Genomic DNA, 27,516 nt, shown 5'->3' on the forward strand with positions numbered 1-27,516 from the left:
TTTCCGGAGTCCGACTGCAGCGAGCCCTGGGTCCCTGGACACTCCGCAAAGCGTCCCTGGATTCCTGGAGGCAGGGGGAATCTTTCCCACAGATGCAGTGAGGCCGTCGGGGGAGAATGGTTGGAGCCCTGTGTGCCGGGCAAATGTCTTACAGCGCCATCTTGGGTAAACCGGTATTTTCAAAAAGTGCATGGTATGGTTATCATGCATTTTGAAACCGTGGTATACCGTCATACCGGTATACCGCGGCAACCCTAGTAGCAATCATGCTCTGGGGGTGCTTCTCTTCAGCAGGGACAGGGAAGCTGGTCAGAGTTGATGGGAAGATGGATGGAGCCAAATACAGGGCAATCTTGGAAGAAAACCTCTTGGAGTCTGCAAAAGTCTTGAGACTGGGGCGGAGGTTCACCTTCCAGCAGAACAACGACCCTAAACATAAAGCCAGGGCAACAATGGAATGGTTTAAAACAAAACATATCCATGTGTTAGAATGGCCCAGTCAAATTCCAGATCTAAATCCAATCGAGAATCTGTGGCAAGATCTGAAAACTGCTGTTCACAAACGCTGTCCATCTAATCTGACTGAGATGGAGTTGTTTTGCAAAGAAGAATGGGCAAGGATTTCAGTCTCTAGATGTGCAAAGCTGGTAGAGACATACTCTAAAAGACTGGCAGCTGTAATTGCAGCAAAAGGTGGTTCTACAAAGTATTGATTTAGGGGGCTGAATAAATTACGCACACCCCATTTTGCAGGGTTTTTTTTAAATATTTGGAATCAAGTATGATTTTCGTTCCACTTCTCACGTGTACACCACTTTGTATTGGTCTTTCACGAGGAATTCCAATAAAATTGATTCATGTTTGCGGCAGTAATATGGCAAAATGTGGAAAACTTCAAGGGGGACGAATACTTTTGCAAACCACTATATCTATCTCTATCTATATATCTGCATCGTGTTTGCTGCAGGGCTGTGGAGTTGGAGCCGGGGCAATTTGGGGCACCCGGAGGAGTCAGAGTTGTTGATTTCATAAACTGAGGAGTCGGAGACGGATGATTTTTTGTACAAAATCCACAGCCCTGTTAAGTATTAGACTAAGCAAGAAGAAGTTTTATATCAGGATGATACCATTTATTGGCTAACTAAAAATGAATAAAAATAAGCAAGCTTTCGGCCTTGCAGCCTTCGTCTGGCTTATATCCTGTTAGTTATGTATTATATATAAGCCAGACGAAGGCTGCAAGGCCGAAAGCTTGCTTATTTTTATTCATTTTTAGTTAGCCAATAAATGGTATCATCCTGATATAAAACTTCTTGCTTTTACTGATGGCTAACACGGTACAATACCCTACTGCTACTACTGTATTAGACTAAGGAGTCGGAGCAGAGGCAATTTTGGGTACCCGGAGTCGTGGTTTCATAAACTGAGGAGTCGGAAGATTTTTGTACTGTCTGTGTGAAAGTAGCCCAATTCCGTGGGCGCAATTGGCCAATCTAAAAGAGCTCAGAACGGTAGCGGCCGGCTATGGAATAAAAAGACGATTTAACTCAAAGCGGATAAACAAAAATGACACTTACCGCAGCACGTCTGACATATACAGGGTGGGAAAGATGGACATTATTAAGCAAGAACAGGATGGAGTCCAGTGTATAGTATTCTCTTGGCTGCCCTTCTTTTCCAGTACTGCATTAAAAGAACAAAAGAAAGATTACTTTTTTGTAGGCCCCAACCTGTTCAATTAAATTACAGCGTATCCCAGTTACAGAAGCAATATACATAACCAACATCAAAAAGCCAAGTAACCACTTCAGTACTGACATAAAGACAAATTAAAGGGTAGCCAAGCTAAAGAAATGGGATTAAAAGGAGGCTATATAAAAGCGCGTGGAGACGTAAGCAGAGGCTTACTGCTCCTACATTGCACTTCCTTGCCCCACCATTCAGCTGCAAAAGACCCCATTACTTTGGCCTGCAACCTAATCAACAAGCCCTTGTGAGTTTTTTCTAGCGTGCATATAATAAGCCTTTACAACCAACTCAAAATAAAAAGTGGCAAACAGATCGATGCCTCTCTGACCCGAATCTGATCAGAGAGATCAACCCCCTCCTCCCTTCCCATATACAATAAGTACATATGGGGATGCACAACAACTGATGTCCCAGGTGTTTGGCTGAGGTTATTGGGATAAGTTCCCAAGTAGACCAATGCAAACCAGACTGTAGTCAGAACACAGGTAATATTCCAGAGGTGTCATATTTATTGAGCTCATGCAGAAATTCATAATCGTACAGACAGCGTTTTCAGGGCCACTGTGGATACATATCCAATTTTTTGATCGCCTTGGCAAAGGGGATCATCACTGGTCCCAGAACAAATGTCAGTGTTATCATGGATTTCTGAGTAATAAAATTAACAGGCTTGAAGTACTAGCTTTGCACTGGCTACAGTCAGGTGTGCATTCTCCCAGACTGGTGAGATGCTCTTTTACTCTATGTATGTAGGCTTCCAGGGCAGGCAAGTACGGGGGAGGTAAAGCTTACTCAGAGTCATCCCTTACTGGAGGGGCGTATCAAGAAAAGCATGTTATAAAAAAAAAAAGGTACATCTAGAGAAGGGCCAAGGAAGCTGGGGCTTGCCATGAACTACAAATGTTCGGTGTCAGAGCATACCATAGGATCTCTCCGCAGTACTTTCCTAAAAGTACTGAATTTAGCCTGGCCACACAGAAAGCGGTACAGTATCATTTTTGTGACTGGAGATATATTTTAAGCATTTTACATATACGGTGCTTCATATACAAAAAGAATAAAGTGTGGGCAACCACATCTGTTCATTACAGTGTAGCTTGGTTAACACTTGAGCCCAAAAAACGTCAGATTCATGGATTCAATCAGGCCTGCTGACAGGTGCGTTTTGTCCGGTGTCAGTTGCAGTGTGAAGTCCCGACCTGCACAATTTTTCAGGACACTAGACAGAATTTAAACAAGTCCTAATAGCAGAGCATCTGGCTTGCATATGGACTGGCAGATGGTCTTGGCCAAGCACAGGGAGACACTATGGTTCCCCTGCTCCCTCAGTCAGCCCTCCTCCCCATCTATAGCTACAGAATGCTTTTCTAGCTTGAAGGTTAGCAACACGCACGCATAGGACTCGCCAATCAGTACGATTTAATTTTAACAAGAATGAGTTAATTTTAATGATTGTATGCATGGTCCTGGCAGTGTAATGCGTGCTCTTTAGATACGTCCAATCCTAAATGCCGCGCGATAGTGATGCTACGTGACCGATACTACTATTAACTGTTGTCCGAGTCTTGACCCCTGCTGGTGACAGTATTTGTGGCATGTATGCTTTTACAGCAGAGCAGTACTTTATTAGGACTATCTGCAAGAGAGGACACAGTGCATACATTTTTCCAGGTACCCAATAATTTGCTTTCAACTCTACAGCACTGGAATAAAAAATAAATAATAAAAAAAAAAAAATTCCTTTTGAATGGGTTAGAAACTGCTGACTATTTGGAGGATTTTCTCTTTATTTCTGTGCTACAATTGAAAACAGGAAGTAAGGGAATCTCTCCTGTTGCCATATTGTTTAACCACTTCAGGACCACAGTCTTTTCGCCCCTTAAGGACCAGAGCCTTTTTCTCCATTCAGACCACTGCAGCTTTCACGGTTTAATGCTCGGTCATACAACCTACCACCTAAATGAATTTTACCTCCTTTTCTTGTCACTAATACAGCTTTCTTTTGATGCTATTTGATTGCTGCTGCGAGTTTTACTTTTTATTATATTCATCAAAAAAGACATGAATTTTGTCAAAAAAATGACTTTAACTTTCTGTGCTGACATTTTTCAAATAAAGTAAAATTTCCTATACATTTGAGCGCGAAAGTTATTCTGCTACATGTCTTTGATAAAAAAAAAACCATTCAGTGTATATTTATTGGATTGGGTAAAAGTTATAGCGTTTACAAACTATGGTGCCAAAAGTGAATTTTCCCATTTTCAAGCATCTCTGACTTTTCTGCGCACCTGTCAGGTTTCATGAGGGGCTAAAATTCCAGGATAGTACAAATACCCCCCAAATGACCCCATTTTGGAAAGAAGACATCCCAAAGTATTCAGTGAGAGGCATGGTGAGTTTATAGAAGATTTTATTTTTTGTCACAAGTTAGCGGAAAATGACACTTTGTGAAAAAAAACAATTAACATCAATTTCCGCTAACTTGTGACAAAAAATAAAATCTTCTATGAACTCACCATACTCCTAACGGAATACCTTGGGGTGTCTTCTTTCTAAAATGGGGTCATTTGTGGGGTTCCTATACTGCCCTGGCATTTTAGGGGCCCTAAACCGTGAGGAGTAGTCTTGAAACCAAATGTCGCAAAATGACCTGTGAAATCCTAAAGGTACTCATTGGACTTTGGGCCCCTTAGCGCACTTAGGGTGCAAAAAAGTGCCACACATGTGGTACCGCCGTACTCAGGAGAAGTAGTATAATGTGTTTTGGGGTGTATTTTTACACATACAGATGCTGGGTGGGAGAAATATCTCTGTAAATGACAATTATTTGATTTTTTTTACACACAATTGTCCATTTACAGAGAGATTTCTCCCACTCAGCATGGGTATGTATAAAAATACACCGCAAAACACATTCTACTACTTCTTCTGAGTACGGCGATACCACATGTGTGACACTTTTTTGCAACCTAGGTGCGCTAAGGGGCCTAACGTCCTATTCACAGGTCATTTTGAGGCATTTGGATTCTAGACTACTCCTCACGGTTTAGGGCCCCTAAAATGCCAGGGCAGTATAGGAACCCCACAAGTGACCCCATTTTAGAAAGAAGACACCCCAAGGTATTCCGTTAGGGGTATGGTGAGTTCATAGAAGATTTTATTTTTTGTCACAAGTTAGTGAAAAATGACACTTTGTGAAAAAAACAATAAAAATCCAATTTCCTCTAACTTTTGACAAAAAATAAAATATTCTATGAACTCATCATACACCTAACAGAATACCTTGGGGTGTCTTCTTTCTAAAATGGGGTCACTTGTGGGGTTCCTATACTGCCCTGGCATTTTACGGGCCCAAAACTGTGAGTAGTCTGGAAACCAAATTTCTCAAAATGACTGTTCAGGGGTATAAGCATCTGCAAATTTTGATGACAGGTGGTCTATGAGGGGGCAAATTTTGTGGAAGCGGTCATAAGCAGGGTGGCCTCTTAGATGACAGGATGTATTGGGCCTGATCTGATGGATAGGAGTGCTAGGGGGGGTGACAGGAGGTGATTGATGGGTGTCTCAGGGGGCGGTTAGAGGGGAAAATAGATGCAATAAATGCACTGGGGACGTGATCGGAAGGGGGTCTGAGGGGGATCTGAGGGTTTGGCCGAGTGATCAGGAGCCCACACGGGGCAAATTAGGGCCTGATCTGATGGGTAGGTGTGCTAGGGGGTGACAGGAGGTGATTGATGGGTGTCTCAAGGTGTGATTAGAGGGGGGAAATAGATGCAAGCAATGCACTGGCGAGGTGATCAGGGCTGGGGTCTGAGGGTGTTCTGAGGTGTGGGCGGGTGATTGGGTGCCCGCAAGGGGCAGATTAGGGTCTAATCTGATGGGTAACAGTGACAGGTGGTGATAGGGGGTGATTGATGGGTAATTAGTGGGTGTTTAGCGGAGATAAGAGATGTAAACAATGGATTTGGGAGGTGATCTGATGTCAGATCTGCGGGCGATCTATTGGTGTGGGTGGGTGATCAGATTGCCCGCAAGGGGCAGGTTAGGGGCTGTTTGATGGGTGGCAGTGACAGGGGGTGATTGATGGGTGATTGACAGGTGATCAGTGGGTTATTACAGGGAATAACAGATGTAAATATTGCACGGGCGAATTCATAAGGGGGGGTCTGAGGGCAATCTGAGCGTGTGGGCGGGTGATTGGGTGCCCGCAAGGGGCAGATTAGGGTCTAATCTGATGGGTAACAGTGACAGGTGGTGATAGGGGGTGATTGATGGGTAATTAGTGGGTGTTTAGAGGAGATAAGAGATGTAAACAATGGATTTGGGAGGTGATCTGATGTCGGATCTGCGGGCGATCTATTGGTGTGGGTGGGTGATCAGATTGCCCGCAAGGGGCAGGTTAGGGGCTGATTGATGGGTGGCAGTGACAGGGGGTGATTGACGGGTGATTGATGGGTGATTGACAGGTGATTGACAGGTGATTGACAGGTGATTGACAGGTGATTGACAGGTGATCAGGGGGGATAGATGCATACAGTACACTGGGGGGGGGGGTCTGGGGAGAATCTGAGGGGTGGGGGGGTGATCAGGAGGGAGTAGGGGGCAGATTAGGGACTTAAAAATAAAATAGCGTTGACAGATAGTGACAGGGAGTGATTGATGGGTGATTAGGGGGGTGACTGGGTGCAAACAGTGGTCTGGGGGGTGGGCAGGGGGGTGTCTGAGGGGTGCTGTGGGCGATCAGGGGGCAGGGGAGGGGGAAATCAGTGTGCTTGGGTGCAGACTAGGGTGGCTGCAGCCTGCTCTGGTGGTCCCTCGGACACTGGGACCACCAGGGCAGGAGGCAGCCAGTATAATAGGCTTTGTATACATTACAAAGCCTATTATACTTGTTACATGCGGCGATCCGGGTGCTAGTAACCCGCCGGCGCTTCCGAACGGCCGGCGGGTTACAACGAACGGTGGGCGGAGCCAGTCCCCGGCGGCTGATCGCGTCACGAATGACGCGATCGCCGCACAGCCACTCCCGCAGCCGCCCCCGCCGATGGGCGTATTGCGGTCGTTTGGGCCCGGTCTTTGCCGCCGCCCATCGGCTGGGGGCGGTCGTTAAGTGGTTAAAGACCACTATCACGAAAAACTGTAAAATGTAAAATACACACAAAATGCAGATTTCATCTAGAGTAAAATGAGTCATAATTAACTTTTCTCCTGTGCTGTTGTCGCTTACAGTAAGCTGTAAAAATCTGACAGATCTGATAGGTATTGGATTAGTCCATCCATGGAAGAGTCTCAGGTATTCATTTAGTAAAATACTTCCTAAACAGTTGCTCGGTCGAACTGCCAAAATAGTGTGCAAACAAGTAGGGAGGCAAGCATGCATCTTTAACCAGCTGAGCGGTCTGGACGAGCTCAGCTCGTCCAACACCGCCAGCGGCTGCCGCTCAGGCCCTGCTGGGCCGATTTTAACGAAATAAAAAGCAGCACACGCAGCCGGCACTTTGCCAGCCGCGTGTGCTGCCTGATCGCCGCCGCTCTGCGGCGATTCGCCGCGAGCAGCGGCGAAAGAGGGCCCCCCTAGCCGCCTGAGCCCAGCGTAGCCGGAACAAAAAGTTCCGGCCAGCGCTAAGGGCTGGATCGGAGGCGGCTGACGTCAGGACGTCGGCTGACGTCGATGACGTCACTCCGCTCGTCGCTATGGCGACGATATAAGCAAAACAAGGAAGGCCGCTCATTGCGGCCTTCCTTGTTTATTCTGGGCGCCGGAGGCGATCGGAAGATCGCCTCCGGAGCGCCCTCTAGTGGGCTTTCATGCAGCCAACTTTCAGTTGGCTGCATGAAATAGTTTTTTTTTTATTTAAAAAAAACCCTCCCGCAGCCACCCTGGCGATTTAATCAGAACGCCAGGGTGGTTAAATAGATGCTCCATGGGAAGTGCTTTTGCAATAAAAAGGTAATGCTGGAAGAGCCTTTGCAATAAAAGGTAATGCTGAATCAGGGTTGTGGAGTCGGAGTAGGAGCAATTTTGGGTACCTGGAGTCGGTGGTTTCAATAAACTGCGGAGTTGGAGTCTGATGATTTTTGTATTGACTTCACAGCACTGCGCTGAATAAAAATGTAATGCTGAGAATCTCCCAAGAGGAAATAGACTAGTTCAAAATCTGCCAGATGTCTGCTACCTACTTTAAGCGACATAGGAAAAGTAATATATTGTGCATTTTACTCTGTAAATTTTATATGTATACTTTTTACATTTTTCACAATTGTAGTCCTTTAAATACTGAAGTCTCACAATAACCCACTTTTTATTTCAGATTGCTCTATATTATTAATGTGCCACCTAAAACGCTGCATACTCACGGCTGAATACTCACTAGAACCCCCCCAAAATCCCTGGGCAAAGATCCATGACTTTCTTCATCATGGATTTTGCTGCCCTAAGGAGGCAGAGCTTTGGGCTGTTGCTCTGCCTCCATTTGCATCCATCAGCATTGATCGCCGCCTCTCCCCCACCTCTCTCAGTGAAAGACGACAGAGGGGCGGGGAGAGGCAGCAATCAGCGCAGATGGAGGTGAGCAGAGGCAGAGCAACCGCCCAAAGCTCTGCCTCTAAGGAAGCGCACAACTCTTCCCCAGGGATTTCGGGGGGTTATAGCGAGTATTCAAACAAACAAAACAAACACAGAACATTTATATTGCGCTTTTCTCCTGGCGGACTCAAAGCGCCAGAGCTGCAGCCACTAGGACGCGCTCTATAGGCAGTAGCAGTGTTAGGGAGACTTGCCCAAGATCTCCTACTGAATAGGTGCAGGCTTACTGAACAGGCAGAGCCGAGGTTCGAACCCAGGTCTCCTGTGTCAGAGGCAGAGCCCTTAACCATTACACTATCCAGCCACTATTCAGCGTTTTAGGTGGCACATTAATACTGTAGAGCAATCTGAAATAAAAAGTGGGTGTTTGAGAGACTTCAGAGTCTATATGAACAAGACATGGGTACATGCGCACAGCCAACGTTTTGCGACAAGCAGCAGCAATTACGAATGTTACGATAGATCGGATCTTTATGATCCCCTGATGACGCCTGCACAAAGTACTGCAATTGTTTAACTTCTTGTTTGCACCTGTTGTGTGCTGTTGGGTACTCCCATGAGTGGGAAGATGCATCAGGGAACAAACTTCGCCGGGTGGCGTCGCCGTGAGGTTTCCCGATCCATTTTCAGGTGAGTATTCGGCTTAAAGGACAACTGAAGTGAGAGGGATAGGTTTGCTGCCTTATTTATTTCCTTTCAAAGCCAATGGTAACCACTTGAAAAAAGCAAAAGGCAGATACCTACCTAAGGAGAGGGAAGGCTCTGGGTCCTGAAGTGCCTTCCCTCTCCTCTCCCGATGCTCTGGTTCAGGTGGCAGCTCCTCCGTTCAAATCCCCCGAAGTCTTAGGGAGCAGAGTCCTCCCGAAGACAGACGGCTCTATACTGTGCACATGCAAGAGAGAGGGCGCTCACGCGTGCGCAGTATGGAGCGGCCCCTCTTCATGAGCACTCGGGCTCCCGAACTCTTCCACTCGACGGTCGAGATAGCATTTGACCGAATTGTATATATTTTATATGTATATATTTTCCCAAGCAAAATGTATAATATACTGTAGCGCTGTGTTGTTCACAAACATAGTTATCTTCAATGTCCCATAGAGGTCCACACTCCCCTTCGTTAAATTGGAACGTCACCTGTATCAGTACTCGTGAATAAAACAGAAAAAAAGGGGAGGGAGCCTCTCAGTGTACTATCCACAAGTCTTTCATGAAAGTAATGGGCATACATAATAAGGTATTCTTCAGGTATCCTGAGGACAGCGACAGCCGAAAATGGTCGGGACGAGCGCGGGCAGTGTGATCGCAGTACATGATGGGTTCTGAGTACTACTAGGGTGGGAAGCCAACACAGCCGAGGGGGTCCTAGTTGGAGTAGGACCCTCTCTATGTGAGTGACCCAGTACTTATTATGTATGCCCATTACTTTCATTAAAGACTTGTGGATAGTACACTGAGAGCACCCCTCCCTTTTTTATGCACGAGTGCTGATACAGGTGACGTTCCAATTTAACGAAGGGGAGTGTGTACCTCTATGGGACATTGAAGATATCTATCTTTGTGAACAACAGCGCTACAGTATATTATACATTTGACCGAATTGGTCAAATGCTGCCACGGGACAGCCAGCGCTGGAACGGGCAACGGGAGAGGAGAGAGAAGGCTCATTAGGACTCAGAGCCTTCCCTCTCCTTAAAGGTGGCCATACACTGGCCCGATTCGCGGCCGTTTCGACAGCAGATTCGATCCTGGGATCGAATCTGCTGCCAATCGTTCGAGCTAAATGCACCCGCCGATCCGATTTCCTCCCGAAATCGGATCGGTCCGTCGATCGCGCCGTGCGGGAAATTACCCTCGACCGCCCGCGGGTAGGGTGCACGTCGCTAGCGGCGGCCAATCCGATCAGGTATACATTACCTGACGCTGGCTCCCGGGCGTTTTCTCCGCGCTGCACCGCTCTGTTCCGGCTCCATCCCGGCGCTTCCTGTGTCACTGCAGTGACCAGGAAGTTCAAATAGAGGGCGCTCTATTTGAACTTCCTGGTCACGGAGTGACACAGGAAGCGCCGGGATGGAGCCGGAACAAAGCGGTGCGGTGCAGCGTGGAGAAGACGCCCGGGAGCCAGCTTCAGGTAATGTATACGCGGGGGGGGGGGGGGGGGGGGGTGCACAGGCGGCAGGAGCAGCTCAACAGATTGTGATCGGTTTCAGGCTGATCACAATCTGTTGAGCTGTGAATCGATTCACAATCTGTTTGCAGTAAAGGCAGCCATACGATCCCTCTCTGATCAGATTCGACCAGATAGGGATCTGTCAGCTGGTCGATCTAATGGCAAATCGACCAGTGTATGGCTACCTTAAAGAGAGGGTTCAAGCAAAATAAAAAAATGAGTTTTACTTACCTGGGGCTTCTACCAGCCCCATGCAGCCATCCTGTGCCCTCGTAGTCACTCACTGCTGCTCCAGTCCCCCGCTGGCAGCTTTCCGACCTCGGAGGTCGGCGGGCCGCATTGCGTAAGTTTTTACGCATTCCCGCTAGTGCAAGAACATCAACACATACATTTTTACGCGGTACTGGTTCAATGCGTAAATTTTTACGCATTGAACCAGTAATGCGTAAAAACGTATGTGTTAATGTTCCTGCACTAGTGGGAATGCGTAAAAACGTACGCAATGCGGACCGCCGACCTCCGAGGTCGGTAAGCTCCCAGTGGTGGACTGGAGTAGCAGTGAGTGACTACGAGGGCGCAGGATGGCTGCATGGGGCTGGTAGAAGCCCCAGGTAAGTGAAACTCATTTTTTTATTTTGCTTGGACCTTCCCTTTAAGTATCTGCCTTTTGATTTTTTTTTTCCAAGCGGTTCCCATTGACTTTAAAGAGACACTGAAGCGAAAAAAAAATGATGATATTATGATTTGTATGTGTAGCACAGCTAAGACATAAAACATTAAGATCAGATACATCAGTGTAATTGTTTCTAGTACAGGAAGAGTTGAGAAACTCCAGTTGTTATCTCTATGCAAACAAGCCATTAAGCTCTCCGACTAAAGGCCCATACACACGTCGGATTTGCGCGAACGACGGGTCGTTTGAACGTTCCGTCGTTCGCACGTTTCCGCATGAAATCCGGCGTGTGTACAGACTATCGTTCGGGAGATAAGACTGGTTACCAGCGATCCGCCCGGCGGATCGCTGGTAACCAGTCTTATCTCCCGAACGATAGTCTGTACACACGCCGGATTTCATGCGGAAACGTGCGAACGACGGAACGTTCAAACGACCCGTCGTTCGCGCAAATTCGACGTGTGTATGGGCCTTAAGTTAGTCGTGGAGAGGGCTGTTATCTGACTTTTATTATCTCAACTGTTCCTGGACTATTTACTTTTCCTCTGCTAGAGGAGAGGTCATTACTTCACAGACTGCTCTGAAATAATCATTTTGGATGCTGAGTGTTGTGTAATCTGCACATATTATAGAATGATACAATGTTAGAAAAAACACTATATACCTGAAAGTATGAGAATATTTTCTTTGCTGCTAATCTTCTTGTAATTATTCATAGTACACAACCAATTCACTATATCATTTATTTTTTTCGCTTCAGTGACTCTTTAAACAATACCATTTGCCTGGCTTATTCTGCTGGTCCTATGCCTCTAATACTTTTAGCCATAGACCCTGAATAAGCATATGGATATCAGCAGTTTCTGACATAGTTAGATCTGAGGGCCCATTTCCACTTGTGCGGTGCAAATTGCCACGGAAAAAGATTCGACTGCAGATGCGAATTTCACGTGCGTTTGTATGCGAATTTTCATGCGATTTCGCATGAATGGCGCTGTATGCGAATTTAACCATGGAAGTGCTGTGTGCTTTTCAATTGATTCCATGCGAATTCGCATGAAAATTCGCATATACCCACATAGCGGTATGCAAATTCTGATGGCTCTGCCATGTGAATTTTTGACACGGACGAAAACGCTCAGAAATCCTGACAAGTGGAAACAGTCCCATCCACTTGTATTGGCTATGCGAATTCGCATGCGGCAAACGCATGCACATTTGTGATAGTGGAAATGGGCCCTGAGTGGATTAGCTGCATTCTTGTTTCTGGTGTTATTCCGACACTACTGCAGCCATATAGACCAGCAGGGCTGCCGGGCAACTGGGATTGTTAAAAAGGAAATATGTCAGCCTTCATATAGCTCTCACTTCAGTTGTCCTTTAACAGTTACAGCGTCTGACTCACACAAAACAGAAAATGTGTTTGTATTATGGTCTGTGCTGTCATTGGAGAGTTAACCACTTGCCGACCGCGCACTCATAACGCGTGTCGTCAAAGTGGCAGCTGCACTGCGTCGCCGGCTGCAGGTTAATTAATCAGGAAGCAGCCGCTCACGCTTCCTGTCAATTCAAGGCGGGGGGCTCCGTGAATAGCCTGCGGGCCGCCGATCGCGGCTCGCAGGCTAAATGTAAACACAAGCGGAAATAATCCGCTTTTACATTTTTACAACGCTGCTACAGTAGCAGCGTTGTAGTAGATCAGCGATCCCCGGCCAATCAGCGGCCGGGGATCGCTGTCACATGACAGCGGGGATCCTATTAGAGGCTGCACAGGACAGATCCGTTCCTGTGCAGCCTCCAATCTCTCGGGCAGGGAGGGAGAAGAGGGAGGGGGAGAATGTCGCCGCGGAGGGGGGCTTTGAGGTGCCCCCCCCCCCCCCCGCCACCCACAGCATGAAGAAGCGATCAGACCCCCCCAGCATGAAGAAGCGATCAGACCCCCCCCAGCACATCATCCCCCTAGGGGGGAAAAAAAAGGGGGGGCCATCTGATCGCTCTGCATGCCAGCTGATCTGTGCTGGGGGCTGTAGAGCCCACCCAGCACAGATCTGAAAATACAGCGCTGGTCCTTAAGGGGTGGGGGTGGGGGGGGGGTAAAGGCTAGGTCCTCAAGTGGTTAAACTCATTGCCTGTCATGTCATTGGCAATTAAAGCGAAGGGAATCTCTAAAATAGGGATTAAACCAACACAAATACCTACAATGGCTCTAATCCTTGCCTCTATTTAAAACTAAACTATTACAGAAAAAGGGAAATTCAACATCAAGCAAAGCATACATTTGAAAGATCTTTAGAAAGACTTTTAGAACCATCTATAATAAACTGCTTCCACAGAACGTTTCTGTGAAGCAAATCCTTTGGGCCACTAACACCATGGTTGCAAATTAGTCAGCAGCACGTTATGTCACACACTGCTATGCAGCGTTTTGCTGCTCCTCTTTACCTGTAGTGTTTACCAACATTTTTTTTCTTCTTGATAGCATCACACTGGTGCAAACATGCACCACATCAAGTGCGGAATGGGACTAAGTATGTCCATAAAAATGCTTTCCTGAATATATGTAGCATGACCTTTAAATCAATTTGCAAATTGTAAAAGAAATGCACGTAGAAGATCGCATAAATTTGCAAGCATCTCACATGCTCAATGTTCCACTCCTCGGATGTTGACCGTGGCCAGCGGGGGACATCAACCAGTGTCCGTGGTAGGTCTGGAGTCCAGGCAAGCTCAGTGTGCCGGGTTATAATGACGACGCGTTGACATTGTCAAGTCATGTTAAAATGCGTTAACATGCAGTTGTGTACTATTTACAAAACAAAATAAACCACTAGCTCACAGACGCTTAGCTATTGACAGCCGCCTACTCACCTGAGCATGCAGAGGCGTGAGAGACTGCTTTGTCAGCTTTAGCCATGCATCCCTACTGACTGGTAAGCCTTGTACACAGTAAATACTTGGTTAAAATTATCGCTTAAAGCGGACCTGAACTCAGAACTAGCTCTCTGCTCTAAAAGATATGCAATAGCATAACCTTTAAAGAAAAACATTTGTTACAGCCGACAAATACTGTAATAAATCTGCAGCGTTTCTACTTCCTACTTTTAGGCTGCTTTCACAGTGCAACGTTACAGCCAGGGCTGTGGAGTTGGAGTCGGGGCAATTTTGGGCACCCTGAGTCAGAGTTGGAGTCGTTGATTTCATAAAATGAGGAGTCGGATGATTTTTGTACAAAATCCACAGCCCTGTTAAGTATTAGACTAAGGAGCCGGAGTCGAGGTCAGAGCCATTTTGGGTACCTGGAGTCGTGGTTTCAGAAACGGAGGAGTCGGAAGATTTTTGTACCGACTCCACAGCCCTGGTTACAGTCGTACGTTACAGCAGCCTGTAACGCAGCCCAACTCACAGTAATGAAAAATCAATGGGCTGTTCAAAGTGCCCACATTGCGTTGGAGTATAATGCTGCACGTTAAATGAAAGTGTAGCATGCTGTGCGTTATACTCGTATTTGGCTGTGTTAGACTGTTTGCACAGCCTCAGTAATGTTTGTTTAAAAAAAAAAAAAAAAAAAAAAAAAAAAAAAGCCGCATGCGCCGTTTTCGTTCGATCCGTATGCGTCAAAAAGTACGCATCACGAAACGCATAACGCAGTTCAATGTGACGTTCAACTTCGAAGCTAACATGCGTTGCGTTAGGGGCACATTATGAGACCTTAACGTCGCATCAAATGCAACGTCTTAGGGCCTGTACACACTGAAAAACGCAGGCAAAAACGCAAGCGCATGCGTTTTTAAAGTGCCTGTAGTTTTAAAAACGCATGCGCTTTTGCCTGCGTTTTGTGCGTTTGCGTTTTTCTTGTAATTGCTGATTGGCTAAAGAATCCTTTGTTTTTTTTCTAGTTTACATTTCAACAAGAATCAGGACATTGCAGAGTCTTCTGGGATACTGACTTCTGAAAAACGCAGGCAAAAACGCAAGCGCATGCGTTTTTAATGCGTTTTTCATGCTCTGCGCTTAAAAAAGCGCAGCAGGCACTGCGATTGCGTTTTTCTAAAAACGCATCGCACCAGTGTGTACAAGTCATCACGATTTTCATTCTTTTTCAAAAGACCTTGCGTTTTTAAAAACGCATGCGTTTTTAAAAACGCAACGCAAGCGCAGCAGTGTGTACAGGCCCCTAGTGTGAAAGAGCCCTTAGGGAAGCAGACATTGTTAACAACTGTGCTTTCAAATGAACTTATCTGCCGTGGTAGTTCACTGACGCAGGGGAAAAAAATCAAATTACAACTTGTGATTAGACACAGATGAGGGATAATTAGACAGGCTAAACTCTCTAAATACATACAGGGTGCATTTCTCTAGGTTTTCCTTCTGTCCTGTGCAAGAGTTCAGGTCCACTGTAAGGTAAATTCCCACCTTGTGTACCGCTGCTTCCCAGGAAAGCACTAAACGACCAGAGACAAACAAGTGCATTATCTTCCAAGCTGCAAGACTCTGTTCCCTCATTCGCTAAGGGCTCGTTTCCAATAGTGCAGCGTGCGTCTCGTTGACGCACGCCGGCACTGAGCGGGATCGCAGGAGAATCCCATGAGCCGTGCCATGCACGGCTATGGGATTCGCAGCCTCCGCGGCGAATGCTGCGGGGGGTTCCGGCCGAAACGCTCCTGCAAGCGATTCCGCCGCGGCCCCGTCATCCCCTATGGCAGAGTTTCCCCGTGCGAATCATGTGTGGGGAAACTCTGCAGAATCGCCGGCGAAATCGCCGAAGTGGAAACGGGCCCTAATTGTCATCCCTTCTCCCCCTCCATAGAGCAGTAAATGCTGCTTGGCTATGCCCAAAAAGTGTGTCTGTGCAACACTTATTACCAGAACTGTCACCCAAATGAACAAACCCTTTTGAAGTGTGGAACTACTGGAGGGTGTGGTTGTAGCTTTAGGCCTCATTCACACTAGGTCACTTTCAGCCCAAGATTCGCGCAGGGCTGCTGAACAAATAATCCTATGGGATTAGTCACACTGTGGCACATTTGCCATTTCTGCTGATCGCAAGACTGCTGCATGCAGTATTTTACCGGCTATTGTGTTGTGATTCATATTCACTAGAATGATAAATCGCAAAAAACAATCGCGGAAAATAGTAATACAATATCGTGATCACAATATCTAGGCGATATGGATTTGCAGTATGAAGTGTCAACAGGGCCTTAGACCATAATGGCTTTGCCAGACTACCTGCAACCTGGACCAACCATTGCACAAAATAGTCAAGTGTTCCTTACAAGAAGGGAGGTTTCTCACCTGTCTGGAAGCAGCAATCTTTAGACTGCTACTCAAGAAACCATCCTTATGCTGGGCATACACGGCTCGTTTTATATTATCAATCGAGCCTCTGATGGCTCGATTGATAATATTCAACCTGTCCGATACACCGCCGGATCGATTCGGCGCTCGATACCTGCGGGAAGAACAATGGGAGCAAACGAAACGCTGATTAGCAGCGCCCGCTGGGACGAGTGGGAATTGATCCGCACGCACGAGCGGTGATGCGCCGGCATCGAGCTTGCTTGACCATTGACACAGTTGATCCTGAAATCTTGCTTAAAAAAAACTCATTGCTGACTGCCTAACGGCGATAGGCTTCGGGAAGGTGGCAGCCCCAGGACTGCCTAACGCTGAAAGGCATCAGGTCCTGGGGCGGGATCTTGCAGTGGGATTGCGATTACATGCCCGCGCATGCGCTACGTCAGTCTACCAGCGGCTAGCAGACTGTTAAACGGCAAAACCACCATCTATTTACATTGTTACAGCGCTGCGATCTACAGCAGCGATGTACTAAGGACAGCTGTCCCCTGGAGAGGCTCAGAGACCGATCGGTTTTCATAGGTGCTAATCGCTGTGATTGGCTGGGGTGGGGGTGGGGATTATGGGTGGGGTGTTGGTGGCGGTGGTGTGTAGAGAGAGTATTAAATAAGAAATAAAAAAAAAATGAAAATAAAACAAACATCGCAGCAATGATCAGAGCCCACCAACAGGAAGCTCTGAAAAAGGGGGGGGGTCAATCATTTGTGTGCTCGGTTATGTGGCTCCTTAAGTAGTTAACGGGCTACATGTGTACTGAGGCATAGCTCACTTAGTTCTCCAGTGGTTAAACTCCTTCCTGGCTAGCAGAAAACAAAGAGTAGCCTTGGCACCCTCCCTCGCCAGCCCCGTACCTCTATATGGTGTACTCCAGGGCGCAATACTATCCCCGTTTGCTGTTCACCATATACATGCTGCCACTTGGAAAAATTGTATAAAGGCATGGCCTGATATACCATTGCTATGCTGGTGACGCCAAGCTATATTTATCATTCAATCCTGGCGTTACAGACCACAAATAACATTTGTAAAGAGCTTTTCTCCTGTAGGACTCAAAGCGCGCAAGCATGGCTCAGACCAGTAATTGGTTGATTGGCAAGTAGTGGAACAAAGGAAGAATTCTTAAGTCTGGAAATGCCAGGCTAAAAAGGTGGCTTTTCAGTCTTGATTTTAATAACTCCAGGGATGGGGCTGTCTTTACTGGGTATGGTAGGGAGTTCCAATGAGTAGGGGCAGCATGACAGAAAGCTCTGTCTCCAAAGGTTTTGAGGTGCACTCTGGGAGTGACCAACTTTATAGAACTTGCTGATCTGAGGTTGTGAGGTGTGGTGAAGCTTCAGCAAGTCCTTCATGTATCCAGGGCCCAAATTGTGCAGTGATTTGAATGTCAGCAGTCCAATCTTGAAGAGTATTCTCCATTCTACTGGTAGCCAGTGCAGTGAGCGAAGGATCGGTGTAATGTGACAGTGGCGAGGCTGGTTTGTTAGCAATCTGGCAGCAGCATTCTGCACTAATAGTAGGCGGAGCAGGTCCTTTTTAGGGAGGCCAGCATAAAGGGCATTGCAGTAGTCCAGCAGTGATGTGATGAAGGCGTGAACTAGGGTTGGAAGATCCTCTTGGGGAATCAGATGTTTTATTTTTGCATTGTTCTTCAGATGAAAGTAGGAAGATTTGACTACGGCCGAAATTTGGTTTCTGAAACTCAATTCCCCATCAATTAGCACACCAAGGCTGCGCACAAGGCTGGAGCTGTTTATGTCTGAATTTCCTATCCTGATTGGTGTTGCTTTAGAATAGAGCAGTTTTGATGGCAAGCGCTGGCTTTGAACAAGAACCTCAGTTTTGTCAGCATTCGGTTTCAACCAGTTACCATTCATCCTCGCCTGTAGCTCAGCTAAGCAAGAATGTATTTTTGGGGTAGGGTCTGTTCCACTAGGTTTGAAGGACAGGTATAGCTGCGTGTCATCGGCATAGCAGTAGTATGTCAGGCCAGGTTGTTGGATAATTGTACCGAGTGGTAACATGTAGATTTCAAAAAGCAGAGGGGATAGGATTGATCCTTGTGGCACTCCAAATTTTTGAGGTGCAGGGTTGGACAAGATAGGTCCTAGGGATACTCTGTTCTGGCAGTCAAGAATGATCTGAACCACTGGAGGACTGATCTATTGATGCCACAGTACTCCTGCAGTCTGTTGAGCAGGATTTCACGGTCAACTGTATCAAAAGCCGCTGAGAGATCCAACAGGATTAGGATGGAGCATTCCCCTCTGTCCCTTGCCATGACCAGATCTTTGCAGACTTTGCAGCTGTGGTGTTTCTTAAAGAGACACTGAAGCAAGAATAATTCTCGCTTCAGAGTTCATAGTTAGCAGGGGCACGTGTGCCCCTGCTAAAAACGCCGCTATCCCGCGGCTAAACGGGGGGTCCCTTCACCCCCAACCCCCCCCCCCAAATCCACGACCGAATTGGTCGTAGATTTTGCTGCTCCTAGAGGCAGGGATAACGGCTGCAGCCCTGCCTCTAGTTGCGTCTATCAGCGGCGCATCGCCGCCTCTCCCCCGCCCCTCTCAGTGAAGGAAAACAGAGGGGCGGGGGAGAGGCAGAGATAAGCGCTGACAGACGCGCGTGGGGCAGGGCTGCGGCGGTTAGCCCTGCCTCAATCAGGAAGTGATCCCCGGCTGCACGGAGGGGATTTTGGGGGGGTAAGGGACCCCCGTTTAGCCGCGCGATAGCGGCGTTTTAGCAGGGGCACAAGTGCCCCTGCTAACTATAAGCTCTGAAGCGAGATTTATTCTCGCTTCAGAGTCTCTTTAAAGCCAGATTGTAGAGGGTCCAGGATGTTTGCTGAGAGCCTGGCTTCAAGTTGCAGATAGACAGCCTTTTCAATAACTTTACCTAGGAAAGGGCGGTTGGATACAGGTCTGTAGCTGCTCATTGCATCTGGATCCATGGAAGGTTTTTTTTTTTTTTTTTTTTTTTTTTTTTTTTTTTTTTAAGAAGGGGCTTGATGATTCCTTCTTTCAGAGATGTAGGAAACCTCCCTGCTTGCAGAGAGCAATTTACTATTTTGTGAAATGCTGGACCAAACAGGTCAGGGCATTTCAGCATATGGTTAGTTGGTCCAGGGTCCTGGTCGCAGGTTGTCTGACGGAGGCGACTGAGGTTGTCTGAGATCTCTTCCTCATTAATGCCTTTGAAGTCAGTCCAGGGTGTTAGGTTGTTCTTGCAACTATTTACAGTTGAAAAAGTCTTAGGTGCTGTGGACTGAATAAGAGACCGAAGAGGACACTGTCAAAAGTAGCAAGCAAATTTCTCACACAGCTTCTTTGAGGGATTTATAGTAGGATTTTGACAGGATGGGTTACAGAGGCTATCAACTGTGCAGAATAACTCGGTTGGCCTATTTGTGGCCTTTGCGATCTCTCGTGTGATAGGTAGGAGGATTTTTTCTTAGGGATTGCATTTTCGTAGCTTCCCAGGTGAGAGAGAAGGAGGTGTTTATCTTTTAAATTCTGAGATTTTCGCCATTTTCTTTCTAGTCTGCGCACTTTTTTCTTTAGGTTCTTTAGTGAGCTAATAAACCACCGTGCGAGGTGAAGTGGTGTAGACCGTTTAATGCAGCGCTGTGGAGCCAGTACAAAAATCCACCGACTCCTCTAATTTGCATATTACAATCTTGTTGATCGAAAGTATGTAGCATGAAATTCGTCTCTTAACTGCCAACGCTTAGGAATTTTAAAAGACAACTGAAGTGAGAAGGATATGTAGACTACTATATTTATTCCCTTTAGTCATAAACCAAAACTAGTCCTTGGTAAGAGTACTTGTACAGACCGGAACAAAGAACATCTATCAGGCCCTAGGCAATGTGACTGTGGTACATGTAAGAATGATGTGCAGGTGCTCTGCAGGGGAATGAGGAGATTCTTCCTCTATTACACAGTCTTCATGCACAATCTGAACCAGGTTTATGGGTGATAGACAACACCTCTGCGTTCAATGTGCACAACATTCTCAGTGGATTCCCTGCAGCTCTGTGGGGAGTGCATATGTAGAGTATAGTACTACTGTGTAACAAAGTAAACATGAGACAGATGAAATTAAAGTTTTATACATACCTGGGGATTCCTCCAGCCCCCTTCAGGCTAATCAGTCCCTCGCTATCCTCCGCCGCCACCTGGATCTTCTGCTATGAGTCTCAGGTACTTGAGCCAGCCAGTCTGGCGTAGTGCGCATGCACACACTCCGCCAGCGGGAGCGTACTACACTATTGTGCAGGTGCAGAATGCTCCTTGCTGTGGGAGCGGCACGTGGCTAGACTGCACTGACTATATTATTTCCCTCTGTGTTTTATCGCTGGTGCTGTCAGAGAGAAGTGGACGGTGTGGTGGTCTGACCATACCACTGGATTTATTTCCGTGTGATATTAAAAGTCCGGAATGGAATATAAGATCTAAGGTGTGCCCAGACCCCACCCAACAAATAAACGTGTGCGTAAAAGGATCCTTAAGTCACCAAAAAGACAGTTTTACTTACCAGGGGCTTCTACAGGCCGCCTGCAGTCACCCTGTGCCCACACCGGTACTCTACAATTATTTGTCCGATCCCCTCCCCCGCGACTCCTTTTCACCACTTGAACCTGTCGGTGACAACGAAACGGAGATGCGGAAGGGGACCAGAGGACCGTAGAGTATCGGCACGGCCACAGGGTGAATGCAGGGGGCGGTAGAAACCCCAAGTAAAACCACCTTTCTTTTGTTGACTTAAGTATCCCTTTAAGGACTCAAACCCACTAGAAGCCTTTACTAAGAGATAGTGATTTGAAAAAGCTCTCGCTAATGCAATTCTATGGGGGATTTTCAAAAATCACAATGCTCAAGTAGGATCACACCCATAGCATTACATTAGCAAGAGTTTTTCAAATCACAAAGCGCTCCTAGTGGGTTTCAGGCCTGACTGAGCTTCAGGAGTGGATGAATGATAACTGGCTAAAACTAAATGCTGATATGTCTTCATAACATCACGACTGGATTACTGCAACATTCTCAAAACAGACCTTCCAAACAAAGACCTGCACCTCCTGCAATTAGTACAGAATGCTGCTGCAAGGCTGTTAAAGGGGCACTATGGCGAACATTTTTAAAATATGCAGACAAATAAGTTTTTTAGTAAAATGAGCCATAAATTACTTTTCTCTTATGTTGCTGTCACTTACAGTAGGTAGTAGAAATCTGACAGAAGTGACAGGTTTTTGACTAGTCAATCTCTTCATAGGGGATTCTTAGCAAGGCTTTTAATCTCTATATGTATTCCCTAAAAAGGATTTAAAAAATGATGCTGGCCAGCTTTTCCTGCTCGCTACACAGTTTTTTGGCAGTTGGACAGAGCAATAGCCATTCACTAAGTGCTTTTGAAAATAAATAAATCCCTGAGAACCCCCTCCCCCCCATGAAGAAATGGACTAGTCCAAAACTAGTCGGTTCTGTCAGATTTCTACTACCTACTGTAAAGTGACAGCAACATAGGAGAAAAGTTATTTATGGCTCAATTTACTCTGGGAAAAAAGAAAAACGTACTTGTCTGTTTGCGCATATTTAAAATTTTTCGCCATAGTGCCCCTTTAAGTAGCCAACACTGCCATTGCCACATGCCAACCATTCGCTCACTACACTACACTACCCAGCTTGCAGCAGCATACTCCTCTGCACACAGCTGTGCTAAACTTCAAAGGGATACTGTAGGGAGGTAGGGCGAAAATGAGTTGAAGTTACCCGGGGCTTCTAATGGTCCCCCGCAGACATCCTGTGCCCGCGCAGCCACTCCCCAATGCTCTGGCCCTGCCTCCAGTTCACTTCTGGAATTTCAGACTTTAAAGTCTGAAAACCACTGCGCCTGCGTTGCCGTGTCCTCGATCCCGCTGATGTCACCATGAGCGTACTACGCAGCCCTAGTATGGTCTGTGTCTGTGCAGTACGCTCCTGGTGACATCAGCGGGAACAAGGACACAGCAATGCAGGCACAGTGGTTTTCAGACTTTAAAGTCTGAAATTCTAGAAGTGAACCGGAGGCGGGGCCGGAGCATCGGTGAGTGGCTGCGCGGGCACAGGATGCCTGCGGGGGACTCTTAGAAGCCCCGGGTAAGTTCAACTCATTTTCCCCTGACCCCCCTACAGTATCACTTTAAGGACAGCATATCGCATTAACAGGGCTGTGGAGTCGGAGTCATGGAGTCGGGCAATTTTGGGTGCCTGGAGTCGGAGTCGGGAAAAAATGCACCGACTCCTAATGAATTTGTAACTGTAATTAAAATAGAAAATATGATAAAATGTTCTATTTCTCAGATAATAGACAATAAAAATAATGTATATATACAGTATATATACAGTAATAGCTGTGCTTAGTCCACAAAAATGAAATAAACCAATCAAAATTAGTTACTTGTGCTGCTTCAATAAAGCAGTCCCCGTATTTTTTAAGGTCAGATATACATATCTGATTGTGACTGTATATATGATGTGTACACAGGAATCTCTTATATATACTAAATAACATCTATGCTGTAAGAATAAAGCCTGATGTGTAGCTGTGTCACTAATAGAGATGGTCAATGAGATGGAAGTAATTCTGCACTGATGCTGATTTATGCAAATGTATGCACTCCCTTTGCTCATGAAATCAAATAATTTGATATGTTGTTAAAATTTGGTTTGGTGACTACAAATTAAAGGGTACCTGAGGCGGATGAAAAGTAAAGTTTTATACATACATGGGGCTTCCTCCAGCCCCCTTCAGGCTAATCAGTCCCTCGCTGTCCACCACCCGGATCTTCTGCTGAGTCCTGGTAATTCAGCCAGTCAGCGCTGTCCGGCCAAATGCCGCTCCCACAGCCAGGAACATTCTGAACCTGCGCAATAGTGCTGCACAGGTGTAGTATGCTCCTGGCGGCGGAGTGTGTGCATGCGCACTACGCCCGACTGGCTCAATTACCTGGACTCATAGCAGAAGATCCAGGTGGTGGAGGAGGACAACGAGGGACTGATTATCCTGAAGGCGGCTGGAGGAAGCCCCAGGTATGTATAAAACTTTAATTTCATCTGTCTCAGGTTTACTTTGTTAAACAGTAGTACTAAACTCTACATATGCACTCCCCACAGAGCTGCAGGGAATCCACTGAGAATGCTGTGCACATTGAACACAGAGGTGTTGTCTGTCACCCATAAACCTTGTTCAGATTGTGCATGAAGAATGTGTAATAGAGGAAGAATCTCCTCATTCCCCTGCAGAGTACCTGCACATCATTCTTACATGTACCCACACTTACATTGCCTAGGGCCTGATAGATGTTCTTTGTTCCGGTTTGTACCTTTTACAAGTACTCTTACCAAGGACTAGTTTTAGTCTGAGGGGAATAAATATAGTAGTCTACATATCCTTCTCACTTCAGTTGTCTTGTAAAATTCCTAAGCGTTGGCAGTTAAGAGACAAATTTCATGTTACATACTTTTAATCAACAAAATTGTAATATGCAAATTAGAGGAGTCGGAGTCGAGGAGTTGGAGGAATCCTAAACTGAGGAGTCGGAGTCGGTGGATTTTTGGACCGACTCCACAGCCCTGCGCATTAAGCACATCCAAGTCAGAGAGTACAACACATATGTCACTCAGGCAGGCGGTGTACCCAGAACTCCTGTGCGATCTACCCAATGGGCACCCTTGCTCTAGACAAGTCTATAAAACTGATCAAAAGAAAGGAGTAAACATGTCTTCCTCACACATTTTTGACTTTCAGGAATTAGGAATAACAGAAGCCGAATTGAATCTATGTATCAAAGGGAAGATTATTAACTTACGTATAAATGAATCAGGCTAGGTTCAAAGTGGGACGTTGCCGTGCGACATTAAAGTCGCAATGCAACAAAAAAGTTGCAACGCACCTTAACGCTGCATGACAGTCGCATACAGGCAATGAAAAGTATGCTATGCTTACCTGTATTTGTTAACGTCTGCGTTAAGAGGTAATGCACTTCACTGCAGCAGTGCGTTACCATAATGCAACATTTACAAAGCAATAGCACAGGGTTAGCATTGCAGTACGGTAACCTGCATTATATGAATTTATTAACACAGGAAAAGAATGTCCCACTGTGAATCTAGCCTGAAGCATTTAAATATTAACATATAAAATACAGTGGCTTGCAAAAGTATTCGGCCCCCTTGAAGTTTTCCACTTTTTGTCACATTACTGCCACAAACATGAATCAATTGTATTGGAATTCCACGTGAAAGACCAATACAAAGTGGTTATAGTGAGTAGGAGGCGCCCAGTCTAGGGTATGTCATAATATATGCATTACTACGTAGAGATGTCTAATGGTGACTATTCATATCACTTGAAGTATGGGAAGACAAAGACGTCCTACCTTGTAGTAATCGCCGGCGATTAACGCAAATCGCCCAAGAGATAATAGGCCCTATAGGGTATCATTGCACTAGCGCTTTAAAAAGTGCTAGCGCTTGAGCATTTTGGCGAAATCGCTGAAAAAATGCTCTAGTGTGAATGGGCCCTAAGTGAGTTTTTCTATGCAGTAAAAGACAGGTGTTAACTCTACCTCAAAGGAAACAAAGTGAGAAAATTCACTTCATCCCTACCGGGTGTGCTCTAGTCCAGTCCATGCATGCCCCTGGAACATGTGCCGTTATGAAGAGCTGTTCAACACAGGTATGATACAGAACTGAATCAGAACAACATATGACTTAATTCAGTCCAACTAGGTCTTACAGCAATCCTGAAGTAGTACAAAAGTATAAAAGTTAGATACTCGCCCTCATTAATGTAAAGTCCCTGGACAGTCCAAGAACTTTATTGGATCCTTCTTCAGCCTACCGATCCACTGGTCACATATGGATAAGGTCTATGCATATCCAGTACAATGAAGCGTTTGTGCAGAGGAAAAAAAACTGCACAAGCACTTCTACCAGACTTGCGCAGACGATAACAGCACATGCCCAGTGCTTGTTCATGGCCATGCTCCCAGCAGAAAGTAAAAAGGGGATTTATCGCTGGATGCATAGCATGATAAAAGATCCATCAAGCCTTCCCACAGATGAGGTAAGTGACTGTCATGTTTTCCATTTCAGGTTTGCTTTAAACGGAGCAGTGCTATTCGGCGCTGCTAGATTTGGGCGCAGCCATAGACTATAATGGGAATCAGTCTATAGCGGCGATCAGTGAGTAACGTTGGCGCCGTCAGAGGACGAAGCCAAGGTTGCTTAAAAACACAATAATTCGGCCTCCAGGAGTCACTGGAAGCCGAATTATTTCATTCCCCCACCATCCATGGAGGCCTGGAGGCAAAAAGTAAATTAAAACGGCCCGGACTTGTGCAGAAGCAGAATCAGCCATATAACAGCTGTATCCTGCGCCCAAGTCTACCGGCGCCGATTTTAAATGTACTCGCTTTAAAGTGTGGGTACTTATCCGTTAGCCAGGCTAACTCCACGACAAAACTCCACCAGAGTTACAGCTTTTCCTACTATCCATGTCGGCCTGGAGGGGGAATAGTAATTAGCGCCACCTGCGCCCGGGCTAACGGATAAGTACCAAAGTGTGTACACTACACATACACTTTTTATGTAGCTCAATTATGTGGGTGATGCCACAAGGAATGACCACTGTACAGATTTGTCACTCTGGTATAGAGTACGGTGAACAGAGCAATGCAATGGTCCAATTCTGAAGTAAAGATTGAAGCTTTATGTCCACCACAACACAGTGCCAGCACATGATAAATAACCACATTGCTGCTTTTATGAACATCATAGTTGTTCAGCAAGCCAAAAGGAAATCCATGTAAACAGAAGAAGGAAATCACATAGAGCAGATGGAACAGATCACAGTTCCCAGTGTGATGATCAGCATGGGCAGACGTACAACACAGCAGCACCTAGCACGCTAGAAGCACCACACTCCTGTCCAACACGGAGCACAAACCATCATACCCCAGACATAAGACCACATGCCTGCTGGTACTGCAGGTGGAGGGGCGACCAGCCAGCACGCCGCAGCCCCCCGCACTTACCCCCAGATGACGTAGTTGGTCTTGACATTTTTGGGCCAGGAGAACTCCCCGAATATAACTTCATCTCCCTTCACGTTGATTTCCTTTTTCTGGATGTTATACTGGCGCAGAACGCTCAGTACGTCCGCCATAATCGCCTCCTCCTCCGGACTGCCTGGGCCACAGCAGATACCCTACCAGATGAGCTTCCGTGCGACTCGTCCTACGTCGCTCCGTCGCGTCTTTCGTCACAGCGAATTACGTGAGCTGACCAAACTTTTGCCGGAATCTGCAAAGACCCCGCCGGTAGGCTGTTTTAGATAACGCCTGAACTATAATACAGAGGTCAGTTGGTAGTTTGCTTGTTGTATTGTAAGACGTATTATGTAGACCTGTGGTGATTCTGGAAGAGTACAATAAATGTGTTAAAGGGAACCTGAACTGAGTAAAATTTAAAATAAACACATGAAGTAACTTCAAATGAACATTACGTTAGTTACCTTGCCATCAGTTCCTCTCAGAAGCTCATCATTTTCCTCTGACAATGATCCCTTCAAGTTCTGACAACATTTTGTCAGAAGTGAAACATCAGTTGCTGTCAGTTATATATCAGTTGCTGTCAGATATAGCTGAGAGGACAACTAATGTGCCAGGTAATGTCCCTGTTTCCCTATGGCTCAAGTGGGCGATGTTACAGTTTAACAGTGTGCTGACCAGAAAGCTGTTATGGGTTAATGGCCATTTTCAAAATGGAGGACGGAGTATTCCATTGATCACAGTGGACAAACAGGACCAGGAGAGGAGAAAGAGATTGAGGAGTAGACTACAGGGGAGATAAGTATGATTTGTGTATGTTTATTTTGACTTTTAATTTTCAGTTCATGTTTTCTTTATGTAATTACTGATCTTTTTTATTATATAGGTACAGT

General features: G+C 46.2%; 1 protein-coding gene across 1 annotated transcript in view; it reads right to left on the reverse strand.

Annotated features, from left to right (window-relative positions):
* The window catches only part of CDC73 (cell division cycle 73), a 168,290-nt gene extending 141,452 nt beyond the window's left edge, over positions 1-26,838 (reverse strand). The window contains exons 1-2 of the mRNA XM_068240119.1: positions 26,609-26,838; positions 1,578-1,683 (exon numbers count right to left, since the gene is read on the reverse strand). Of these exons, the coding sequence (XP_068096220.1) occupies positions 1,578-1,683; positions 26,609-26,739 (237 nt within the window). The 5' untranslated portion in view covers positions 26,740-26,838. The remainder of the gene's footprint in view (positions 1-1,577; positions 1,684-26,608) is intronic.
* Positions 26,839-27,516: the final 678 nt, after the last annotated feature.

This window comes from Hyperolius riggenbachi, chromosome 6 (assembly GCF_040937935.1).
Source record: "Hyperolius riggenbachi isolate aHypRig1 chromosome 6, aHypRig1.pri, whole genome shotgun sequence".
NCBI lineage: Eukaryota > Metazoa > Chordata > Amphibia > Anura > Hyperoliidae > Hyperolius > Hyperolius riggenbachi.